The 22,507-nt window shown below is 42.8% G+C and overlaps 1 protein-coding gene across 1 annotated transcript in view; it reads left to right on the forward strand.

The window, feature by feature from the left end:
• Positions 1-22,507, forward strand: part of jakmip1 (janus kinase and microtubule interacting protein 1) — a 61,879-nt gene that overhangs the window by 37,799 nt on the left and 1,573 nt on the right. The window contains exons 2-20 of the mRNA XM_084042136.1: positions 1,697-2,027; positions 3,101-3,433; positions 4,326-4,487; positions 5,439-5,651; positions 6,867-7,034; positions 7,612-7,758; positions 9,627-9,797; positions 10,236-10,295; positions 12,687-12,815; positions 12,991-13,116; positions 13,336-13,419; positions 14,424-14,486; positions 15,584-15,682; positions 16,990-17,091; positions 17,615-17,668; positions 17,773-17,838; positions 18,217-18,285; positions 18,502-18,579; positions 20,295-20,504. Coding sequence (XP_083898262.1) covers positions 1,872-2,027; positions 3,101-3,433; positions 4,326-4,487; positions 5,439-5,651; positions 6,867-7,034; positions 7,612-7,758; positions 9,627-9,797; positions 10,236-10,295; positions 12,687-12,815; positions 12,991-13,116; positions 13,336-13,419; positions 14,424-14,486; positions 15,584-15,682; positions 16,990-17,091; positions 17,615-17,668; positions 17,773-17,838; positions 18,217-18,285; positions 18,502-18,579; positions 20,295-20,504 — 2,490 coding nt within the window. The 5' untranslated portion in view covers positions 1,697-1,871. The remainder of the gene's footprint in view (positions 1-1,696; positions 2,028-3,100; positions 3,434-4,325; positions 4,488-5,438; positions 5,652-6,866; positions 7,035-7,611; positions 7,759-9,626; positions 9,798-10,235; positions 10,296-12,686; positions 12,816-12,990; positions 13,117-13,335; positions 13,420-14,423; positions 14,487-15,583; positions 15,683-16,989; positions 17,092-17,614; positions 17,669-17,772; positions 17,839-18,216; positions 18,286-18,501; positions 18,580-20,294; positions 20,505-22,507) is intronic.

Genomic DNA, 22,507 nt, shown 5'->3' on the forward strand with positions numbered 1-22,507 from the left:
TCAGCTCCTTGGCTCCTTCGTTTTTATGCATTATTTATTTAATAGTCAACAGAAAGACCAGACAAGGTTACAATGGAACCCGCAGTTTCGTTTTTAATTCCAGGGAGAAGTTATAAGACCAGTCCACTTCCTTTTATTTTCCGTCGATTGATTGATGTACTTTATTTAGTAAGACATGAGAAACAGTATATGGAAGTACAATTCACAATACAAGGTCTACTAAACTGGATAACTCATAAGAGCACTAAGCTTGTTTAAAATGAGTTCCCACGCACACAAATCATGATGAGCCAGGGTGATGAATTTGTGTCTCAGTGGCACAGGTATAAGGCTACCAGTACCAATGTCACTGCAATCTTGCTTCAACTGAAAAAGAAACTGCTGATTGTAAGCATGCGTGATTTCGTTTTTGTCTGGTTAATCCAATTGCGCAGAGACATAAGACCTCCCTGTCTTCACATCATTAAGTTAAGTGTTTCATACCCATCCCACTAAAGCATTTAAGCTGTGGCATCATCCACTCTTGTTTGGCTAATACAGATACAGAGGCTGAGGAAATAATGGCCAGTGTTCTTGTGGTGATGGGTTGTCCCATTTCATGAGGCCCACCCTTTTATTCATTTTTAGTACCAGCTGTACAGATTCCACTGCTGACTCCAACTTGACTAAAGCGTTTTCCGTCCTCAAACTAGAATCAAGAATCAAAGAGGTTTATTTGTCACTACAGGTACAAGCAGCAAAATGACTAGTCTGGCAAGGTCTGCAAGACTGATAGATGGATGGATAGACCTTTTATTGATCCTGTGGGAGAAATTCAGTATAACATCAACACAACACGACAAGAACAATAATACTGGATATGATATGAAAAGAAAAGGTAAAAAAAAAGGAAAATAACATAATATCAATAACTAACTAACAAATTGTCAACTGGTTTTGTCTCAGACAAAACCAGTTGATGAGATGTAAATCTATTAAAAGAGGTAATTTAAAACTGGTCGGGAAGCGAAGAGAGATGACAGTCTTATTCCTTTTTTTTCCAGCTGTTCATCCATGTGTTTAAGCACTCATAAATGCTCTCTGCAGCCACTACAATATTGTGAGTTCTACTGGTGGAGAATAGTAGAGCTCTGGGCCTGTACATAAAGTAGTAGAGGTTTGTGTTACTGTATGTGAACTGACTAGTGATCAGAACTTCATTCCTTATGCAAACAGACCAAAATGAGGGATTTGCTGGTGAAAGGATGTAGGAAAACATCGTAGAGAGAGGGGTAATTCTTTCTAGAGGGATGGAGAGAGAGAAGGGGAAGAAGAGACCATTGTGACCAGGCACGTTTTCATGCACTGTGGAGCCTCTAAACACGAGTCAAGGAGAGGAATTGTGAATTGTGATAAATGGTCAAGAGTGCTGGCAGTGCTCTTTGTGTGTGTGTGTGTGTGTGTGTGTGTGTGTGTGTGTGTGTGTGTGTGTGTGTGTGTGAGAGAGTGAGAGAGAAGACAGTGAGGATGGATAGACTGTGTGAATGTTGGTCCCCAAAATAGACTGTTCTTCCCAGAATATAATGTGTCATAATAGTTTAGGCCTGGGGTGTTGTGCAGAGGTGTCACGCTGAATGTAGTTTTGTCTTAACCCAGTTTTTAACCCTGACTCACCGTTTTGTCTTTGTGTCTTATGTTTGCCCTGTCTCTCTCAAAGGAACCTTCAGGGCCCTCGAGCAATGATGTAGGATGACACAGAAGATGACGATGATGACGATGAAGGTAATATGTGGGATAATCCGCGCAGGGAGGAAGAGCAGCGATTGACTCTGACCCCCGTTTCCTCCAAAGCCACTGCTCTATGTCTGTCCTGATTGGTTGGTCAGAGTGCTATGTCATCGACCACACCCCCCTCGGCCCCACCCCCTAAGAAGGGCAGGAAGCCGGAGAGAGCCGAAGCGATGGTGGACCCGGCGCAGGTTGCCAACGAGGAGCTGAGGAGCAAGCTGATGGACAGCCAGATGGAGCTGCAGCAGGAGAGGAGCAAGGTGACGATCAGAGCCCGACCGATGCTAGATTTATGGGTCCAATGCCAATCCCAATTTTAGAGAGTCCTAGACCACCAATTACTGATGTTTCTTTTGACCGATGTTTTATTTTGTCAAAAAGTGCTAAACTTTCTAATCAATTTAGAACAATTTAGATTTTATTAAAGTTTCTATATGAGAACATTTAACTTGTGTTTATAAAAAATATTAACTTTTTATTTAACACATCCACTGCCAGGCCCGTAGTCCTACGGGCCGTTAAATCCAACCGTTAACTGCCGTTCCCGTAGCCCGTAGTCCCGTAGTTTTCCCATGTTAAATCGTGCAGGTGCAGATTCCGGATTTTTTTTGCACTTCCGGTCCGCCAGGGGGCGGACCGGAAACGAAATAATACTGTTTCCGGTTTTTCTCCCGCCTCCGTTTCCTGTCTAGCGGTCAACTTTGGACGCCATTATCTCTGGCTTGTTGTTTTTCTCACCACATCCACCATTTTAGCGTTTTCCTCTCGTTCTCCAGAATGCAGTGTCGGATCGCCGCACGGTTTTCAGCGTTTTGTTCGGTCGGGACCCGTGTTTGTGTTGAACCAAATGAACGCGGATTTTAAACGGATTTAGCGGGGCCTATGACGGAATCAAAAAAACAAAAAAGGTAAGAAATAGCGTGGCACTACGATGGACGTTCTGAGATTAGCCGATGGCAGTCAATGTGTTAACCACGTAAGGTCTATTCAGCCCTGTGTATGTTCTCTGGTGATGTGTTGTGTGTGCATATGTCTTGTTCACAAAAATCTATACATTATGGAGAGAAAAAGAATGGCCGATAAACTGATATATCAGTTTGGCCCTAGTGAGGAAGAGGAGATGATGAATACTATGATAATGGCTCAGACTATGGCGTTGTTGGTGAAACAGTATCACGAGAGCGATGCCCCTTGTACTGTACCTAATACTGTCTTGCTGCTGGCATATTTAAGGCTAAGGCACTCTTCAACACAAAACTGAGAAAAACACTGTGATTCAGCAAAGTCTAAACTTACCTCAAACCTTACACCATACTTTACAAACCCCCACCAGGTGTGCAAGCTGCGCGAAAGGCTCCAAGAGCAGCGGCAGGCACGCGAGCTGGAGCAGCACAAGCACGCCGTAGCGATCACCGACCTGCGTGCCAAACTCCACGAGGAGAAGCTCCGTGAGGCGGCGGCTGCCCGTGAGACCCTGGCCCGCCAGCATGAGGCTGAGCTAGCGCGGGCCGTCAAGATCCGAGACACGGAGGTACAGAGGCTCCAGGGCCTGGTGTTCGCCCTCAGGGACGGGGCGGCAGACAAGCTGAAGACCGCCCTCCTCTGCGAGGCCCGGGAGGAGGCCCGCAGGGCCTTTGACGGGGAGAGGCTCAAACTGCAACAGGAGGTATAAAGTGGCTGCAAAGGATGTTGGTGCGTGTGGGTGGGATTGTGTGTGTTATCCCATTAAGACCTGAGGCCGATTCTACAAATGCCTTCTAAATCAGTAGTTCTTACACTTTTTCATTTTTCATTTTTTCACACTTTTCAAAAGTGTTCAAAAATAGCAGATGTAGAAGTATTGTATATCTGCTATTTTTGAATAGCCAACGCAAAAATCTAAAATGATATGCTTTCCCAGTTTTAATGGGTTATTTGAGTGGAGTTCCACTTCATGTGCATATAAATTAGTTGTCTTGGCAAAAACGTGTGGGAGTGTGAATGCACAGGTGAGAAACTGTATGTGTTATGGGTTTGTGTGTATGTGTGTGGCTGGTTGCCCATTCTGTAAATGATTTATGCTCTCTCATTTATGCTCGCTCCCATTACGTACGAAAATAAATACGTCGGTTTCAAACAATTTAGCCGTCACTGCTCACATACTCCACGTTGGCATGGATCTGAAGCAATACATCCACCAGAGTGCAGTTCAGATCAAACGTTTTCTTCCAACAAATGGATGAGGTCGTAATAAAGAAAGCGGCAAAAGTGGAGGCAGTGTTGCAGATGGCGTCACGGCGGGGTCATTAAAAACACAATGCGTCGTGGACACATAAAATTTGCCTTTAGTCAGCCAGAGAAGTATTTGAGAATGTGTGTGTGTGTTTGTCTGTGTAGTGTGCACTGTACGGACGTTACGCTACTTTGTTATTGAAAAACAGGAAGCAGTATGGAGAGTTCTCTGTGCCAGCCTATTGTTTCATTGTAACCTTTAAGATAAACAGGCTGAATGCCTTCAAACAGTGTTAATAATGATATATGCCCTATGTTTATGTGTGTGTGTGCGTGTTCTCTCTCAGGTCCACGAACAGAAAACAGCCAGGAAGCAGGCAGAGGAGGCGCTGGCCAATACCCTGCAAGCGGACAAGGCCAAGGCAGCCGATCTCCGCACAGCGTACCAGCAGCACCAGGATGAGGTGCATCGCATCAAGAGGGACTGTGAGAGAGACATCCGACGACTGGTGAGACTTCAAACTGCTGCTGGAGTCAGACTCTACGTAAACTACACATCCCTTGGCATTACGTGACATCATCACACTGGCACCTGCTGTATTCTCATGGTGGCCATATTGCTCTCACGTCATACTCTGGGTGCAGGGTGCGTTTATCTCACTGACCTACTGTACAAGTAGGTGGTAAATTAGTGTAGTGTCTGTCCCACACAGGCTTTTATCTCACTATTTGCTTGTCTCCCTAGATACAGTTCTACAGTATATGACAATTTGAGTTACCCATTAACTATATTATGCAAGGCAACTATAAGATCAAGGTCTCAATATAAAAACATTGTTGATATCTAGGAGATGCTGAAGGAAGGACATTGTTTATTTTCTACATATTCAACCTAGTAAGCTTAAATTCCATGTAAATAAAACTAGACAGATTGTTTATGAGGAATGCAGGAAATACCAGGAGCGAAAGAACAAAGGCAAGGGAAACGGGGACAGTTGCAGAGGAAGCCATGTAAACTCAGGCCAGGAACAACGCTTCATGAATTATTAATAGCAGAGGTACAATATGTATTTAATATTGTAGTTTAAACTGGAGAGAACTAGATTGAATGGAAAGAGAGTCAAATGAAATGGAAGGATTAAAAGGGTTTTATACGCATAACGAATGTTTGTTCAAGAAATTGTGCAGGGCTTGAATCAGTAAAGATTGCTCTCACTGTCGCTGCAAAACCTTTTTTGTGATTGAATCAATTTTGCCCCGATCTTCCCCAAACTACTGCGTATTTCCTCTTGGTGGGAAATAGCTGTCAGATGTGATCTGTAACACAGATGTAAAAGATTCAGAATCCATCCAAATCTTCCTGATTCAGAAACTCAATCAATTCTTTCCATACAGCACCACAACCACTACTCTTTCCCTCTACAACTACCCCCCCCCACCCCCCTTTTTTGTCTTTTTAGATGGATGAGTTGAAGGGGAAGGACCGGGTGGTGTGTGCGCTGGAGAGAGAGCTGGGGGCGCAGGCCGGCTACGCCCAGAAGCTCCAGCTTCAGAAAGAGGCCCTGGATGAACAGCTGGGACAAGTCCGGGAAGCCGAGAGATACAACCACGGCAGCCCCAAGAGAGAGGCTGTGCCTGGGCTAGGGGACACCCCAGACCTGCTTAACAACCAGGTACATTTAAAAGTTCAAAAACAAAAATGCATACATGTGCATGTGTGTATGCTAGGTATGTAATGATGACAGTTAAAGTTGTTAGCAAGACAGCTCATTATTGCCACAAATGTGTGACGATTCAAACCGTTGAATTGAAAGATGAAACTCAATGCTCTTTTTAAGTGCGTCATCTAGTTTTGTGTACGCTTGTTCACAGCACGCACTTTGTTTTGTTTGGGCATGCAATACCATCGTACTATGAAGTATAAATTAGGCTTTAAGTTTAGCTGTAAAGTTATAAATGCAGCAGTGCGCTGTGTACAATTATTGGCCGAAGCATAAATACTATTGAGATATTTATGCTCTGGTGGAGCAACATGCTCGCAGACTCTGACGGAGTCCCACAGCTCAAACCATGCTTTGTTTATTTTGGGTCAGCTTGTAGATCTGCTATTTCCGATGTACGACACCAACGTTAACCTGAACTATTCTGATAAATTCAAAAGAAATTCATAAAATACAGTATTTTTCTAGTTTTTGTCTGAGAAATAATTAAAGTAATCATAAGAACCATAATTTATCTGGAATAAAATGTTGTTAAAACAAAATAGTGGGGAAATTCTATCGTGAATTGTATTGACTCATGAGTTGAGTTATTCGTTACAGCCCTAGTGTGTGCATTGCTTCAAACACACATTAACATACCATACGCCAATATATACAATATGTACACACTATACATATGCTACTACACATCAGCCTGCACGTATAATCAAACATCAAGACAGAAGCAATTTTGGCATTATACAGAAGCGTCTCCATATTGTGCATGCGGATAAGCACCATTTGCACAGGGAATCCGTGGAATGCTCATGCACGTCGTAGACATGCTGTGTACACATTGATGTAAAACATACATGCGTACATACACACAACACATTCATGCATGCATGGATTTGAGCACATGCACACGAACAATGAGACAGACACATGTAGTTCATATGCACGCAAAACTTGCACATGCACGCAAAGCAAAACATGCTTTCTCACACACACACACACACACACACACACACACACACACACACACACACACACACACACACACACACACACACACACACACAATGCACACACCGTTGAAACCAACTCGTCCTCCTCCATCTCGTGAACTCCTCTTCCCCGTCCAACTCCTCCTCCTCCGTCCATTTGCATGCACTCCCTCTATTTCAGTTGTTGTGTTCCTCCTCCTCCTCCACCGCCTCCCCTCTGCCCCCTCCCCCCCAGGAGGTAGAGGAGCGAGATGGGAGGCGCTTCCAGCTGAAGATGGCGGAGCTGCACAGCGTCATCAGAAAGTTGGAGGACAGGAACGCCCTCTTGGCTGACGAGAGGAACGAATTGGTGAGATCTGCGCGTGAATGCACTGTACATGCATTATAGACCTGTGTGTGTGTGCACACACACACCCTATGGACACGCATAGGAAAGTAGATGCCAGAGTCAGATATATGTGGGGGAAAATAACATGCACATTCTTGTACATTGTACTGTATCTCTATGCTTGCGAGGACCAATCCATAGACCACAGTCGATTTTTGGTGTCCCAACCGATCTTTATCTTGTCAATGCGCTAGACCTGGAAAATCAATATGCTAGAACTGGAAAATAGCAAAGAAAGGATAGCGCACACACATCCTAGTGCACAGGTGCAGGACAAACTAGTGCACGCACATCCTAGTGCCCAGGTGCAGGACAAACAACAGTACATAAAATAAGGTCCACTCCACACACTGGCAGAAATAAGCTCCATTGTTTATCGCTTAGTTCAAATTTTCGATCGCAATGATTTTCATCAGGAACTGGAAAATTGACCATAGTCACATGATGGCTGTTTTGCCCTTACGTCTCACCCCCAAGGGTGAGATAATAATAATCACCTGAGATAACTTTTTCTTCCATTCCCTCTGCTGTGTTGCAGGTGAAGCGGGTGCGGGAGGCGGAGAGCCAGATGAAGCCCATGTTTGAGAAGAACAAGAGACTGTCCAAGAAGAACGATGACCACCTGCACACACTGCAGCGCATGGAGGAGAAACTCAAGAACCTGAGCCGAGTAAACGCAGAGATGGTGAGAGAGACCCACCAGCCTTGACAGGCTTTTCCCTACTACTTTCCTTTCCTCTGTAGCCTATACGTGGCTCTGTCTTTAAGTAGTGAGAAGTCCCAGTTTCTAGCCCTAGCACAGATACACAGATATTTCTGTTTTATTGAACCAAAATGGGGTACAAGGAGTTCAAGAGTAGGTATTATTTTTTCTTTTGTCATTGAGATTTTGAACACAGAGAAAGTAAGACTGGTTGTTTGAAGAAATTAGATTAATGCTTATAATCATGAGATTAATAATAACTACAGAAGTGTGCTCTTCGGAGCACAGGTCTCCGCTAGGTTGGGTTGCCTACCCAGGGCCCTCAAACTTTGGTCATAGCCACTTGAAATGGGATCTGAAAAATCTAACTCATACATCGTGATCATATGACCCCAGAGATAATGTGTACCGATTTTTGAGTTTTGGACAAAATCTGTAGGAGTAGTAGCAAAAAGTGTGTGTTGGCACAAATAGGGCCTATAAGTTGTGTCATTATCCAAGGAATCCAGGGCCAAAAAAGATGTTGATTGTATGACCTACGGTTCAAGAGTTATTGGCCAAAACGTGAAGTGGGCTGTTGTAGCGCCACCATGAGGAGATTTGAAACATTGTTCTTCCTTGGCTTAGTGGGAATGTGAGTGCAAAGTTTCCCAGCAATCAGGCACTGCATGCATGATGTGTGGCATTTTGTGCTAGACGGCCACCCCCACAAATTTTTAGCGGTGCCAACCGCTCTACGTTTGACTCTGTCTGCGTGTCCGTGTGTTTGAGCGCGGGATGTCCGTTTGTTTGAGCGCGGGATGAGCACGGCAAAGAAGCAAACAGCTATAACTTCAGTTTGCAGCATGCCACCAAGTCCAAATTTGGTATGTGGACTTAGACCACCAATAGGGACGAGCATGAATTGATGACGTTATCAAAGAGGGGTCCAGGGACCCCCAGCGCCCGTATGAGCACGGGATGAGCACGGGATTTTAAACAGCTATAACTCCAGTTTGAAGCATGCCACCAAGTCCACATTTGGTATGTGAACTTAGACCACCAATAGGCACGAGCATGAATTGTTGAAGTTATCAAAGAGGGGTCCAGGGACCCCCAGCACCCGTATGAGCACGGGATTTTAAACAGCTATAACTCCAGTTTGCAGCATGCCACCAAGTCCACATTTGGTATGTGGACTTAGACCACCAATAGGGACCAGCATGAATTGCTGAAGCCCCGCCCCCTCTGTCTTCCCATTGGCTGGCCTTCAAACAGCCATAACTCAAGTTCGCAGCATGCTATGGAGTACAAATTTTGTACATGGACTAAAGCCAGCAATAGGGACTAACTGTCATTACTTAAGCCCCGCCCCCTCTGTCTGCCCATTGGCTGGGCTTTAAACAGCCATCATTCCAGTTTGCAGCATGCTACCAAGTACAAATTTGGTAAGTGGACTAGACCACCAATAGGGACGAACTGAAATGTGTTAAGGCCCGCCCCAAAGGCACCGCTTCCTTCACACAGGGCCAATCATAGCCTTTCGTAATGTAATATGAGAAATGTGACAGATCACATGACTACAGAGATCATTTATACAGACTTGCATGAGGTTTGGACAAAATCTGTAGGAGTGGCGCTATAATACAATAATACAATAATAATAATCAGAAAATAATCGGATGTCTCTTTCTCTCTCTCTCTTTCACACACACACACACACACACACACACACACACACACACACACACACACACACACACACACACACACACACACACACACACACACACACACACACACACACACACACACACACACACACACACACACACACACACACACACACACACACACACACACACACACAGAAGGAGAAGGCCTCCTCCTCTCGGCACCAGTCTCAGCAGCAATCCCATCAGCCTCAGCTGAAGCGTCCCAGCTCTCTGACAGATCTAAGCCACGCGCACGAGGAACAGGAAGTGGAGTTCCTCAAGCTACAGGTTACCGAGCAACGTGGCATCATCGACGAACTCACGCAGGTCAACTATTTCACAGATATGACAAATTTTTTTTTGTTCACTCTCTTCCATTCACAAATGTTTTGTGCCCAAGGCACACCAATGGGCAAGTCAAAATCTCAATGCACACCTGTATTCATGGCAAAAAATGATTTTCAAGCTCATAAGCTATTAATGACATGCCTAAAATAGGGCCACCAGGTTGAAAGTGGTTGAAATATATATTTTTAGGCTATATAATTTGTGCCTGTATTGGGAAATGAGTGTGCAGAAAGTACCGATATAGCAAATTAAGAAATAGTTCTTGCTCTCAATAACGCAATCCGTTGTATATACATTAAATGGGCCTAAGCTATTTTTGAGAATGTTCGGCTGTAATGACATGCCCAAAATAGTGTGGTTAAACCTCTGTTTCTCCTTAAAATTGTGTATGTTTCTCCTCTGTATGTTTCTCTTTAGGAACGTGACCGATTGGTGATCAGCAAAAAGAACAAAAGGAAACCTCTCAAAATATCTAAAGTAAGTGTATCTGTGTGTGTGTCCGCATGGCTATGGCTGTGCACATGATGATGCACATTAATACATATGTAAAATATATAGTTTTCAGGTCCTGTAAAGATCTGAGTTCTGTCTCTTCTCTTACGGTGTGTGTGTGTGTGTGTGTGTGTGTGTGTGTGTGTGTGTGTGTGTGTTTGCAAACACACAATTACTCCAGTGGTGTTGTCACATAGCAACCACCCTACCTGGGGTGTGCTGATGCTCTAGTTAGTTAATTAGTGTGTCTATGTGTTTTGCTTGCTTGTGTGCGTGTCTGTGTAATTGGGCTCAAGAGACGACAACATCCTTCACAATTGAGAGCACCTGTTCACCAAACTTAGTTACACACACACACACACACACACACACACACACACACACACACACACACAACCCTCCAAGAACTGGGTGAACGTGCTTAATTCTGTTAGCATTATTATTGTTGCATTGTGCCTTGAGTATTTATGTTTGGAACTACTCTGTGTGTGTGAACACAGAAGTGTGTGTGTGTGTGTGTGTGTGTGTGTGTGTGTGTGTGTGTGTGTGTGTGTGTGTGTGTGTGTGTGTGTGTGTGTGTGTGTGTGTGTGTGTGTGTGTGTGTGTGTGTGTGTGTGTGTGTGTGTGTGTGTGTGTGTGTGTGTGTGTGTGTGTGTGTGTGTGTGTGTGTGGCTGGGCTGGGCTGGGCTGGTTCATCAGGGGAGTTTGCAGAGTCAGTGATGTTGCTAGGAGAGGAGGAGACTGAACATGCAACACACTATTTTTTCCTCTCCATCGTTTATGGGATCCAGTCATTCTCTAGCTCTCCATCTTCTTTGAGATCTGTGCCTTCTACCTGGAGGCAGCTTAACAATTTAAAGACTTGACATACAGTCTATCCAACGAGAGCCAGAAATCATCTTGAGTCTTCTAATTTCTTGAAGGATCAGATTTATCACTGTTTGTGGGTGTCTGGTGGGTGTTTGATTGGCTGGACGGCGTGCCTCTCAACTTAGCATTCAAGGGTTGTTGTGCGTTGTATAGATCTGCTGGCATAGGTCCATGCATGGTAGAGCTGTGGTGCACAGCTCCTGTATAGATTGGCATTGGGGTGTATAGTACAGTATGTCGGAGTACATCCTCCTCATCCTCTATTTTTCCTCCTTCATCTGCTTGTGTGCGCTGGTCTGCCTCTACTTCTCTGGCTGCCAGGAGATGACCTATAAACACGATGGTAAGCACAGGATATGTACAGTATGTAGTAATGTAGTACATTGGTGGACTGGTGGTCCATTTGGTTGGTTTGGCCATGTTCAATAATAATAATATTTTTCCAGTTGAATGAAGACCAGTTTTATGAAATGTTGAACCAAAAGAGGGGAGTGTGTCAGGCCTGTGTGTGGATCTTGTTTGCATTTTTATTGAGAGGAAGAAGTTGAACTTGAGAACTGGGAGGCATGAGAGTTGACAGCATCAACTTGAGGATTAGAAATAATGTGGGATGTTTTTGTTGGATGCTTGATGTATGTTTTCTTTATTTAAGTGTTATTAAAGCAATGAGCCACAAGAGGCTGTGGTTTACCCTGGATTTTAGGCTGAGAGGCATAGGACGCACAACGCACTTCTGACCCTCTAGCTGTTCTAAAATCACATTACCACGGCTTATTGGTTTTCTAAAATGGTTACCAAGTACAGCAACATGAAAATCATACACATATCAGAATTAAAGTTTTTAATAACTAATTTAATTTCACTACAATAATAATTTCTCCCTGTGAATGCCTGTACAAACAAGGACGTTGATGTGCAAATGCTTGGAAGGTACTCAACGCTACATGTCGCGGATCTGCCTTGTTGTATCTTGCCAAGTGATTTGTAAAACCTTGCACATACACAGGATGAAAAGAAGCACTCCTCTTACCTTGCCATAGGAAAAACGAAATCAGTGATACATCCATGGAACATTATGAATATTATACAGTAAACAAGACGTTGGCGAGTAATAGGACTGTGCCAATTTGAATCCAGGACTGGAATCATCCATTTTAGAATGAGTAATAGACCTAAGCAGCACAGTTTTGGTAGGCTGTGACACTGTTTGTGAGGTTGTGTGGGCTTCTCTGTATTAATTCCACTGTTAACCACCTTGTATACTTTGTTGACCCGGGTCCTCGAGTCTACACCAAATCTCTTTGCCGAAATAGCCGACCTGCAAGCTCACAATGTGCCACATTGCGACGTGCCATGGGCATGAAGCTTGCCTATTTTCACCTAAATGTTCCCCTATTATGACATGCCCAGACTAGGGATGCTAGGGTTCATGTGGTTAAAATGACTGAATGCATAGTGGCATATTTAACTTGTTCGATTGTCTTTTTATTTTCTCTTCTCTCATAGAGGCATGTTGTGGAGACATATTTTGGATTTGATGAGGAGTCGATAGATTCTGAGACCTCCTCTCTGACCTCCTATAACACTGACCTGACAGACCGCACCCCTGCCACGCCAGAGGAAGACCTTGAAGATGTAAGAGAATCCCTCTGTTTGGATTCATTTTATTCGTATTCATTCATTTTATTATGTTTGTAAAAGAATTGTGTGTGTAGGAGGTGGAGGTCATGAAAGGGTTATGGTAAATAGATCAGTCTCAAATGCAGTGTATGTGTGTGAGTGCTCTGACCTCCTCCATCCTTTTCCTCAGGTGTCTCGCGAGGAGTCAGAGCTGCGTTTCCGCCAGCTCACCAGGGAGTACCAGGCTCTCCAGCGTGCCTATGCCCTCCTGCAGGAGCAGGCGGGGGGCTCTCTGGATGCTGAGAGGGAGGCCAGGGTGAGTACTCTCACTGCTAACCTGTGTCTTTATGTGTGTCCCACACTTCCTGTATACCTTTACCTTTAAGCCAGATTTATACTTAGTTGCGCATTGGTGTCACGCACAGCTTGTACCACCACATAGAGTGACACCAGGCATCGTCTGTACCACTGTTACTTGTTGCCTTGCCGATTTCCACACTGGCTCCCTGATTGGTTAATATTGACCCTCCTACAGACACGCGAGCAACTGCAGGCAGAACTGAACAGCTGCCTGGCCAAGATGGCCGACCTGGAGAAGGCCCTGGCGGAGAGGGGGCAGGTAACAAAGATGTCCTCGCTGCCATTCTCATTGGCCCTGCTCCTTGTCTGTCTGGCCGCTCTGCTCCTGGCCTGGCACTATGCCGACAGGGTGTGCTGCAGAATCCTGTGATGTAATTTCCTGCCTTCACGATGTCACAACCCTGCGCCTGCATGCTCCTCACACACCCATTTCTTTCTCCTTGTGGGTTTCTTTTTCTTTCTGGGTTTTTAAATTCAGCAGTTCAACAGGAGGCTGAATCCAATTTGATCTATTTCCGCAATTGAACAAATTATATGATGCAATTTTATCGTATTGTACTGTAGTTGTAGTTGTACAAACTACATTTCAATTAATTCATGTCTAACAAAAGTTCATGATAAATCAGTGAGACTCAAGCAAAATTGTTTGAGTTACTGTGCATGTAATATACCTGTAATATAGAAGCTTTTGCGTTTCTAAGTTTATAATATTATAAGAGATCCTGCTGTAGAGCACTTTAATGACAGTTTATAAATTAATAATGAGGAATGTTAATGATATTTAAGTTCATATCTCCTTCCTTAGTTCTGAATGAGTTTGCACTTTGGCTTGTCACTGCATGTTCACTGCATGTCGCCTGTTCCTCTGTGGCTTGATGCATCACTGTCTGCACCACTGTTTTGTTAACCCCAGAGAGCTGGTCTTCTGTTTATGTGAACACTGAATGACTGCGAATGGAGCTCTCACTCATCTGTAATCACGGTAGTGGACTGTCTCTCCTGTGGATCAATAAACTTGAGTTATTGCCATTCTGTCCCCGTTTGCTTGTGTCTTTGTCTGCATGCACGAGTGGTATACTGTAGATGGTTTTGTTTATTTCGGTTATACTCATTACACTCATTCATTCCTGCGAGTTTGGGCTCTTTGTGCATCTAATGGTACACAGTGTCGTCTCTCACAATTTCCCTTCCTTCCCTCTTATTTGATGCGTGTCTTTGAGTGTTTTACATGATGGCTTTGTGCTTATGTGGTTCTGATGGCAGGACTCCAAATGGATTGAGGAGAAGCAGTACCTTCTCAGGACTAACCAAGAACTCCTTGAAAAGGTAGGTTCTCACCATCAACACAAAAGCTTTTAGAGGGGCAATATTTTGACAACTTTTCTAAATAATTGCTACCGTGACAGTTAATAGGTCAGAACATTATGTTCTGTAATAATTGAAAAGACTCTAAACCTTCTCATTTGTCCTTAAAATCTTCCGAAGCATTTTATCGGCTTATTTGGCACAATGAATACACCTTTAATTAAAGTTTCAGTTTTTGATTTATTTATGGAGTCTACATTACTCCTCTAGAGTTTAGACCACCCGCCGTGGTTGGAAATGTGCAAAGATGTCTTCCCTATGAATTTGTGCTTTGTCAAACGGATAAATAGAATCAGACTACACTTCTTGCTTTCCAAAACCATACCTCCCTTTACATTAAATATCAATAACATAGGTCTGCACCAAATTTTAAATGGTGATAAGACAGCTTGGTTGCTTTCAGCAGGGAAAATCAGTGTGTTCCTGAGGTCCCCATCCTCACACAGAGTTATGCTTTGGTGAAAAATTAATAGAGGGAAAAGGAAAATGTCAAATATCAAAACAATATCAAATATACATAAAGTGTGTGTTTAATAAATAAATAAAATAAGAATAATGACAGAGTACCTGAGTCTATTGTGCAAGTAGCAGCAGAATATGAAATATGTATGAATCGGGTGGTCCAAAGGTCCCAACCTAGAATTCTTAATGAACTGTGCAGTGTTTTCACAGAATAAGAGCATTTTAACACTTACTGTACACTTTCTTGAAGAACTTCTTTCTCCATATATGATAATAATACCCAATGATCATTAGTTAAGTTAGGAGGAAATAGTCACGTCACCTTTTATCTTTATAGCACACTTAAAAACAACAGGAGTTGATCCAATGTGCTTCCCAATGAAGAGAAAACAACACCACCAAGGACACATTACAGAGTTCAGGAAGAGCTCCGATAGGACTGTGGTATTTCCTTCTTAAGCCCATTCATTGTGTGTGTGTGTGTGTGTGTGTGTGTGTGTGTGTGTGTGTGTGTGTGTGTGTGTGTGTGTGTGTGTGTGTGTGTGTGTGTGTGTGTGTGTGTGTGTGTGTGTGTTCACACGTGTGCGTGCGTGCAGATGAGTGCATTGCAGCAGGCAGAATCTCGGCTGCAGGCGGAGGTCCAGGATGCCCGGGACCAGAATGAGCTGTTGGAGTTCAGGGTGCTGGAGCTGGAAGTAAGAGAGTGTACCCCCATCAAGCTGTCACCAGGGGGTGACACCAACAATCACACCTCCAGACGCAGGACCTACATACAGTGACCAACCAGACAAATAGACACACTTTGACCATATCAATACGGCAATCCTTTAGCATGTCATCTGCCTGCACACATACACACACAACCCCCTCAACTGAACTGGAATGTGTTTTGTTTTTTTACTTTTTAATTTTATGTTGAGATGAAGATGAATATAATTTTAATGAAATAAAAATGTATTTAAGTTCACCATACAACCCATATCTATCTGTTCATTTTGTGCCTCACATCCTTGCATGTTTTTTCTTCATTTTTAAATGTTTTCTATGTTTACAGTCAATGCGCATGCAACAGTATACGTAGTTGTTCTCAAGTGACCATCATATCTCATGTCTACCATTCATTTGGATTATATCTATATTATTATTATCTAATATTACTATATTATATCAGGTATAGTTAATTGCGGCAATGAAAAGCTGTCATATCCGTAACATATATCTATATATCTATATCTATATATAAAATTCTGTACTATACTATTCTATATCTACGTTGCTGCTCTAACTGAATCCCTGGGCAGAACAGCGTTTACAGTGAGCATTTACAGTGACAGCGTTCCCACATTCATCGTTATCTTGAGTTTTAGCATGTGTGTTCAAAGTCCAACTGCTTTGGTTTGCATCTCCCGTTTAAAACCGTGCATTTCCACCTACTGCATCTTATTTCGGCAGATCCTGACCATGCTTTCAGTCCCATGTGAGTACATTTCATCCTACAATCACCCACTTCCCAATCCTCATTACGTGTCGTGCTCATTCCGTCACTGCAGACCACCATTTATAATACATACATTGCACAAGAGCAGTGGCTTTCAAACTTTTTGTGTCCAAGGCACATCAATGGGCAATTAAAGATCTCCAGGGCACGCCTGTACTCCTAGGGAAAATGGACGATCTGCAAGCTCAGAGACGCGTTGTGAGCGTTGTTAAACATAATTAAGATGCCCCAAATAGTGACATCAGATTGAAATACATTAGGGTATAGAATTTGCCTCTGTATTGGGAAATAAGTGCGCACAAAGAAAACATTTATACATTCCAATGTACACCTGGACTTGTCTCACCAATGTGCCTTGACCAACCGTTTTGGAACCACTGTAATATATTTACATTTCACCAAGGGAAAACCTTTGTATTCTGTGTGTGTGTGTGTGTGTGTGTGTGTGTGTGTGAGAGAGAGAGTGAAAGAGACTTGTGTAACATGGCCCTATCTCCTCTATAGGAGAGGGAGCGCAGATCTCCGGCCCTCAACCTCCACATGTCTGCCTTCCCTGAAAACAGCAGCAGTGCCCTGCAGGTCTACTGTCAGCAGGAGGGGGTCAAGGTGACACATACTCACATGAAACAAAGATACATTCAGCAAAATAGTGAAAAAAAACAACAGATAACATATATAATGTAAGATAAGAGAACAGATTACCTGAACTCACGGATCAAAAGTGTTTCAGCTATTGGTCTTATTGATTAAATGTGCTAATTCTTGCCCTCAATAAATGGAATATTATTCTACTTAAAATAAAAATGTATGTATGTAAATGTAGTTTCAGGTGTAAAAGATCTGGGTGAAATTCTTTTCCATACAATTTTCCACAAATTGCAGCTAAAAAAAGATATTCATTCCACATCCACAATACAAATATCCACAATACAAATAATATACATGCACATTTGCACAATCACTCACTGTCCATCACACAACACATCAAATGTATACAGTAAACATAAGAGCAGCTTTACAAGGGTCAGACTCTAGCTTGCTTGACCTGACCTGACCTGACATGACCTAACCTGACCTAGACTCCACAGTCAGTGAGTAACATGGGATGTGTGGATTTGAACCTATGTAGGATGTGGTCATTCCTGAACTGATGAAGAAATTGGATATCCTGGGAGACAATGGGGTGAGTTAAAATAGACTGCTAATGGAAATCTATGAGATCAATCTGTTATCTTGTGTTTGACCTTTGACCCTGATACCAACAGTAGCTTGTGGTGTTTTCCATAGAATCTCCGTAATGAAGAGCAAGTAGCAGTGATTCAGGCAGGAACAGTGCTCTCCCTGTGTGAGAAGGTCAGTAGAAAACCACTGTTATAACATACTCTTCTGACACCTAGTGGACAAACACCATGTACTGTAGTGCCACAGAACCAGTGTGATGTGTAGCATTCTGGTTGCCTAGCACAGATACCAGTGCCACTTTTGTTTATAAATGTAGCTGTGATGTGTGTGTACTGGACTCAGGAGACCAAAAGGGAAGATGCATGTAATTTTCCCATCTCCTTTGTACATATAATGTTTGTACTTGTTGATGACATGTGTTATTGTGTTAATCTTTGTATGCTATGTTGATGAATTGAATAGGACCACAATGGAAACAAGTCCTCAGGACTTTTTTTTGTCTTACTTGTCTCTTTGTTGTGTCATCCCCCCCCCCCCCCCCCCCCCCAGTGGTTGAAGCAGATAGACAACACAGAGGCTGCCCTTACTCAGAAGATGATAGACCTGGAGAACGACAAGGTGAGGGACTGATTTAGCTTCGGAATTCACAATCTTTAAGTTCCAGACAGAGATCTTATTGGTAGTCTGATACAGCTGTATGACCGGAAGCATTTGGAAATTGTGGGAGGCAACAGTGAACAGTCTGTCCACTTGAGACTATATCCCCTGATACGTACTGGGCCTTCCTGTTGTGATGTCATTTCCTGTGTTATAAAATGCCATGTGTTTCTGCAGGAGCTGTTCAGTAAACAGAAGGGCTTCCTGGAAGAAGAGCTGGACTACAGGAAGCAGGCTTTGGACCAGGCTTACATGGTACGGAGCCTGGAGCATTATGGAGTTCTACCTCTAGTTCATTGTCAGTCACACAAAAAAAAAACAATTATTTAACAGCATCATTGAAGGTTACATGCAAGGCCAAATGGCTTTATTATACAGTAAATTTGGCACCGTAAGATGTGCATTGTGGCTAAAGCATGAAAAATAAGCCTTCAGGAATTCATCATACATCATCCCCCTATTCACACCATAACGGTAAACTTGTCATGTTCTGTTGGGATACTGCATCTTTTACCAATAACGTCCAACATGCTGTGAACAATAGACACCAGGGTCTTATCTGGGGCGCTTGGCTGCCGGTTCACTGGTCTAACGGCTGCTGTATGTCAAATAAAGCCAATCACTGGTCTAAATCAGTTTTACCCTGGAGCTCAAGAAGAGCATGGGCAATGTGAATGAATTTCCCTCCTCTGTTATCTTGATTTAAAACCTCACTGACTCCACGTAGCCTGTAGCCGAGCAGAATAACTTCACACTTGCATCACTCTCCACATGGTTTGAACCATTTGACTTGGTCAGTTGCTTCCGCGTTGGTTTGTGTTTATGGTTTATTTCAAGAACCTCTGTTTATTATGCATTAGGCCATGTGATACCTCTGGGACCCCTATCTACACTGTAAAATGTGTTAATTTAACTCTGAGAGTGTACAAATGGAACCAAATGGACCTGTAAGGTTACATTTGGACCAATGGTGGTCCCCCGGTGGTGTCTGAACCCCACACTGGGAAACAGTGGAAAGCTTAGTATTTATAAGCATTTGCACCATGAGCTACAAACAGGTGCACACATGAATGGGATGGACAACGATATTGGTGTTTTTATTACGGTGTAGCCACTGTACCATTATGGAACAGCCCCAAATAACACTTACAAACAGTGAATCAGTGTTCTCCATATCTGCCATGGTCACAGTGGTGTGTGTTTGTGTGTGCGCGCACAATTCTGTATTTACGTGTGGTTGTGCATCTTCCTGTGCATGTGCATGTTTGTCTTGTATGTGTGCATGTGCACATGTGTGTGTGCGTGTGTGTGTGTGTGTGTGTGCGTGTGTGTGTGTGTGTGTGTGTGTGTGTGTGTGTGTGTGTGTGTGTGTGTGTGTTCCAAGGTTATTATAGTTTAGCATTTTTCATTAGTTTTTTATTTTGTTTTGACTTTTTGTTTTCAATTCAATTTTGATTATTTTTTTTAACTGGGTTTGGTATTTTATTATATATATATATATATATATATATATTTTTTTTTTTAAGTTTTAGTTTTTATACATTTTAGTGGTAGCTTAATTATTTACTGTAATATGGGGTATTCGGGGGCAAGATTCAAAAAGCTCCGAAAAATATAGAAAATAGCAGATCTACAAGCTCACAACACGCTGCAATGCGACACGTTACGAGCTTATAGATCAGCTATTGCTATTTTTTAAGAAACATATTGGACACAGACAAAGACTAAAACTAAGGACACTTTTCTCTTTGATGTTAGTTTTGTAAATAATACACAACACAGTTTCAGTTAGTTATATATTTTTTGGTAAAAGCCTTATTTTTATTTCGGTTAACTAAAATGTTTTTTTCAGGTCTAGTTTTTGTTATTTGCTTTTAGTTAACTATAATAACCCTGGTGTGTGTAGGTGTTTATGAACCTGTGTGTGTGTACTACTTGTGCGTGCTTGCGTGCGTGGCTGGCGGCTGCAGCGGATCGAGGAGCTGGAGGCCACGCTGTATAGCGCTCTGCAGCAGGAGCAGCCAGCGGGTCGGGCCGTGGCCGAGTCGCTGACAGACAGGCAGAGGGAGGAGCTGAGGCTCGCCGTGGACAAGCTGCGGCGGCAGATCCTCCGGCAGAGCCGGCAGTTTGACAGTCAGATCTTACAGGAGCGCATGGAGCTCCTCCAGCAGGCCCACCAGGTAAGGAAGGCCCTGAGCAGTGGTGGAACAAGTACTCTGGTTATTTAATTTATTTAACCCATTAAGACCCAAGGCCGATTCTACTTCTAAATCCTAAGAGTTTTCTGAAAAACGTATGTTTCTATGTCAGTGGTCCTCAAACTGTTTCATGTTAAGACCCCCCCCCCCCCCAAAATGATCTGTATTTGGCGACGGACCCCCATCTCAAAATACTTTGTTCCAGGGATTTGAGTTAAAAATGTTTGCTTTACACAATATATTCAAAGATTTTCACAAATTTTCACAAATTTGCTAAAATAGCAGATCTACAAGCTTGTGCCACACTGTGAGCTTGTAGATCTATTTTTGAATAACAAAATAAATCTAAAATGACATGCGTTCCCTGCTTTAATGGGTTAACCCATTAAGACCTGAGGCTGATTCTACAAATGCCCTGATGTTCTAAATCAGCAGTTCCCTGAAATGTATATATATATGGCCGCGGACCCACATCTGAAAATGTTTTGTGCCAGGGACCCCCAGAAGAGAAGATTTGTGTTACAACACTTGTTTTTTCCATTCTATTTTTGAACAAATGTTCAAAAATAGCAGATGTACAAGCTTGCAGCGTGGCACAAAGTGACGCACTGTGAGCTTATATATCTGCTACTTTTGAATAACCAACGCAAAGATCAAAATGACACAGATACTTTCCTGGTTTTAATGGGTTAACTTAAGTAAAAGTAGCAATAGCACAATATATTTAAAATAAATACCCTGTTACAAGTAATAGGTCTGCATTCAAAATTTTACTTAAGAGTACTTCAGTATTGGCATCAAAATATATTTGAAGTACCGAAGCAAAGGTACAGAAATGTTTCAAAATGTGTCAAACTTTTAAAAGAATATCTGATCTACATGCTCACAAGGCGTTGCACTGTGACACGTGAGCTTATAGATCGGCTAGTTTTGAATAGCTGAAGTATAAAATAAGGTGGTTAATGCATGTGTAATAAATCTAAATCAACAAAGTAACTAAAGCTGTCAGATAATTGAGTAAAAAGTACAATATTTGCCCCCGAGATATAGTGGATAGAAGTATAAAAGTATTGAAAAATGGAAATACTCAAGTAAAGTAAAAGTATACCTCTTGTAAATGTACTTAGTTACTTTCCACCACTGGCCCTGAGACAACACCTCCCCAACAACCACCCCCTTAGTTCTGCCTACTTCTCAACCTGACATCCTGATAAAAGCAAACCTCTGGTGTGGAGAAAAAGATGCAGTATCCCTACCTGTGACTGCTCGTGTTTAAGTGGAGGGCGAGAGGGTGTGTGTGTGTGTGTGTGTGTGTGTGTGTGTGTGTGTGTGTGTGTGTGTGTTATTGTGTTCTGCATCCCTTCACTCCTCAACCCTCATGATAGTCATGTGACCCCATGCCCTGAATGCACTGAAGAGATCAATCAAACCTCATTTGAAACTCTTGTTGCTAACTATACCATGATATCCCTAACCCCCTTAACTCAATACATCTACCTAACTGACCACAAAGTATACTAACCTATCAATATGTTGAATTTAGAAGGACAAAACACTAGAGGTTTAACATGGACAGTGTGTACGGCGTTTACCTGCAGTCCAGGCTAATGAGATATTAGGAAGTATTTTCAACAGGTCACTTGTTCATGTCTTCTGCATAGAGCTTCATAGAAAGCAACTCCCCCCAAGTTAGACAACATAGCGGAAGAGTGGCTGTTAGAAACCGTTAACTTAAGGCCCTCTAACTGCTTCCGATGAGGGTGGTACCTTGCATGGTTGCCTCCAACGTTGGTTGGTGTGTGAATGGGTGAATGTAACACACTCTGTAAAGCACTTTGGATGAAAGTGCTATAGAAATGTAGACCATTTATCATTCAGCATTTCTTCTAACTTCAAAGTCCAATAAAAGTGGTACCTGTTATCCCTGTAGGTCTTATGTAGGCTACACCCCTGCCCCCTTAGTCTCCCAGCTGGCTCTATGGCAT

Source organism: Gymnoscopelus microlampas (assembly GCF_963454915.1).
Source record: "Gymnoscopelus microlampas genome assembly, chromosome: 18".
Classification (NCBI taxonomy): Eukaryota; Metazoa; Chordata; class Actinopteri; order Myctophiformes; family Myctophidae; genus Gymnoscopelus; species Gymnoscopelus microlampas.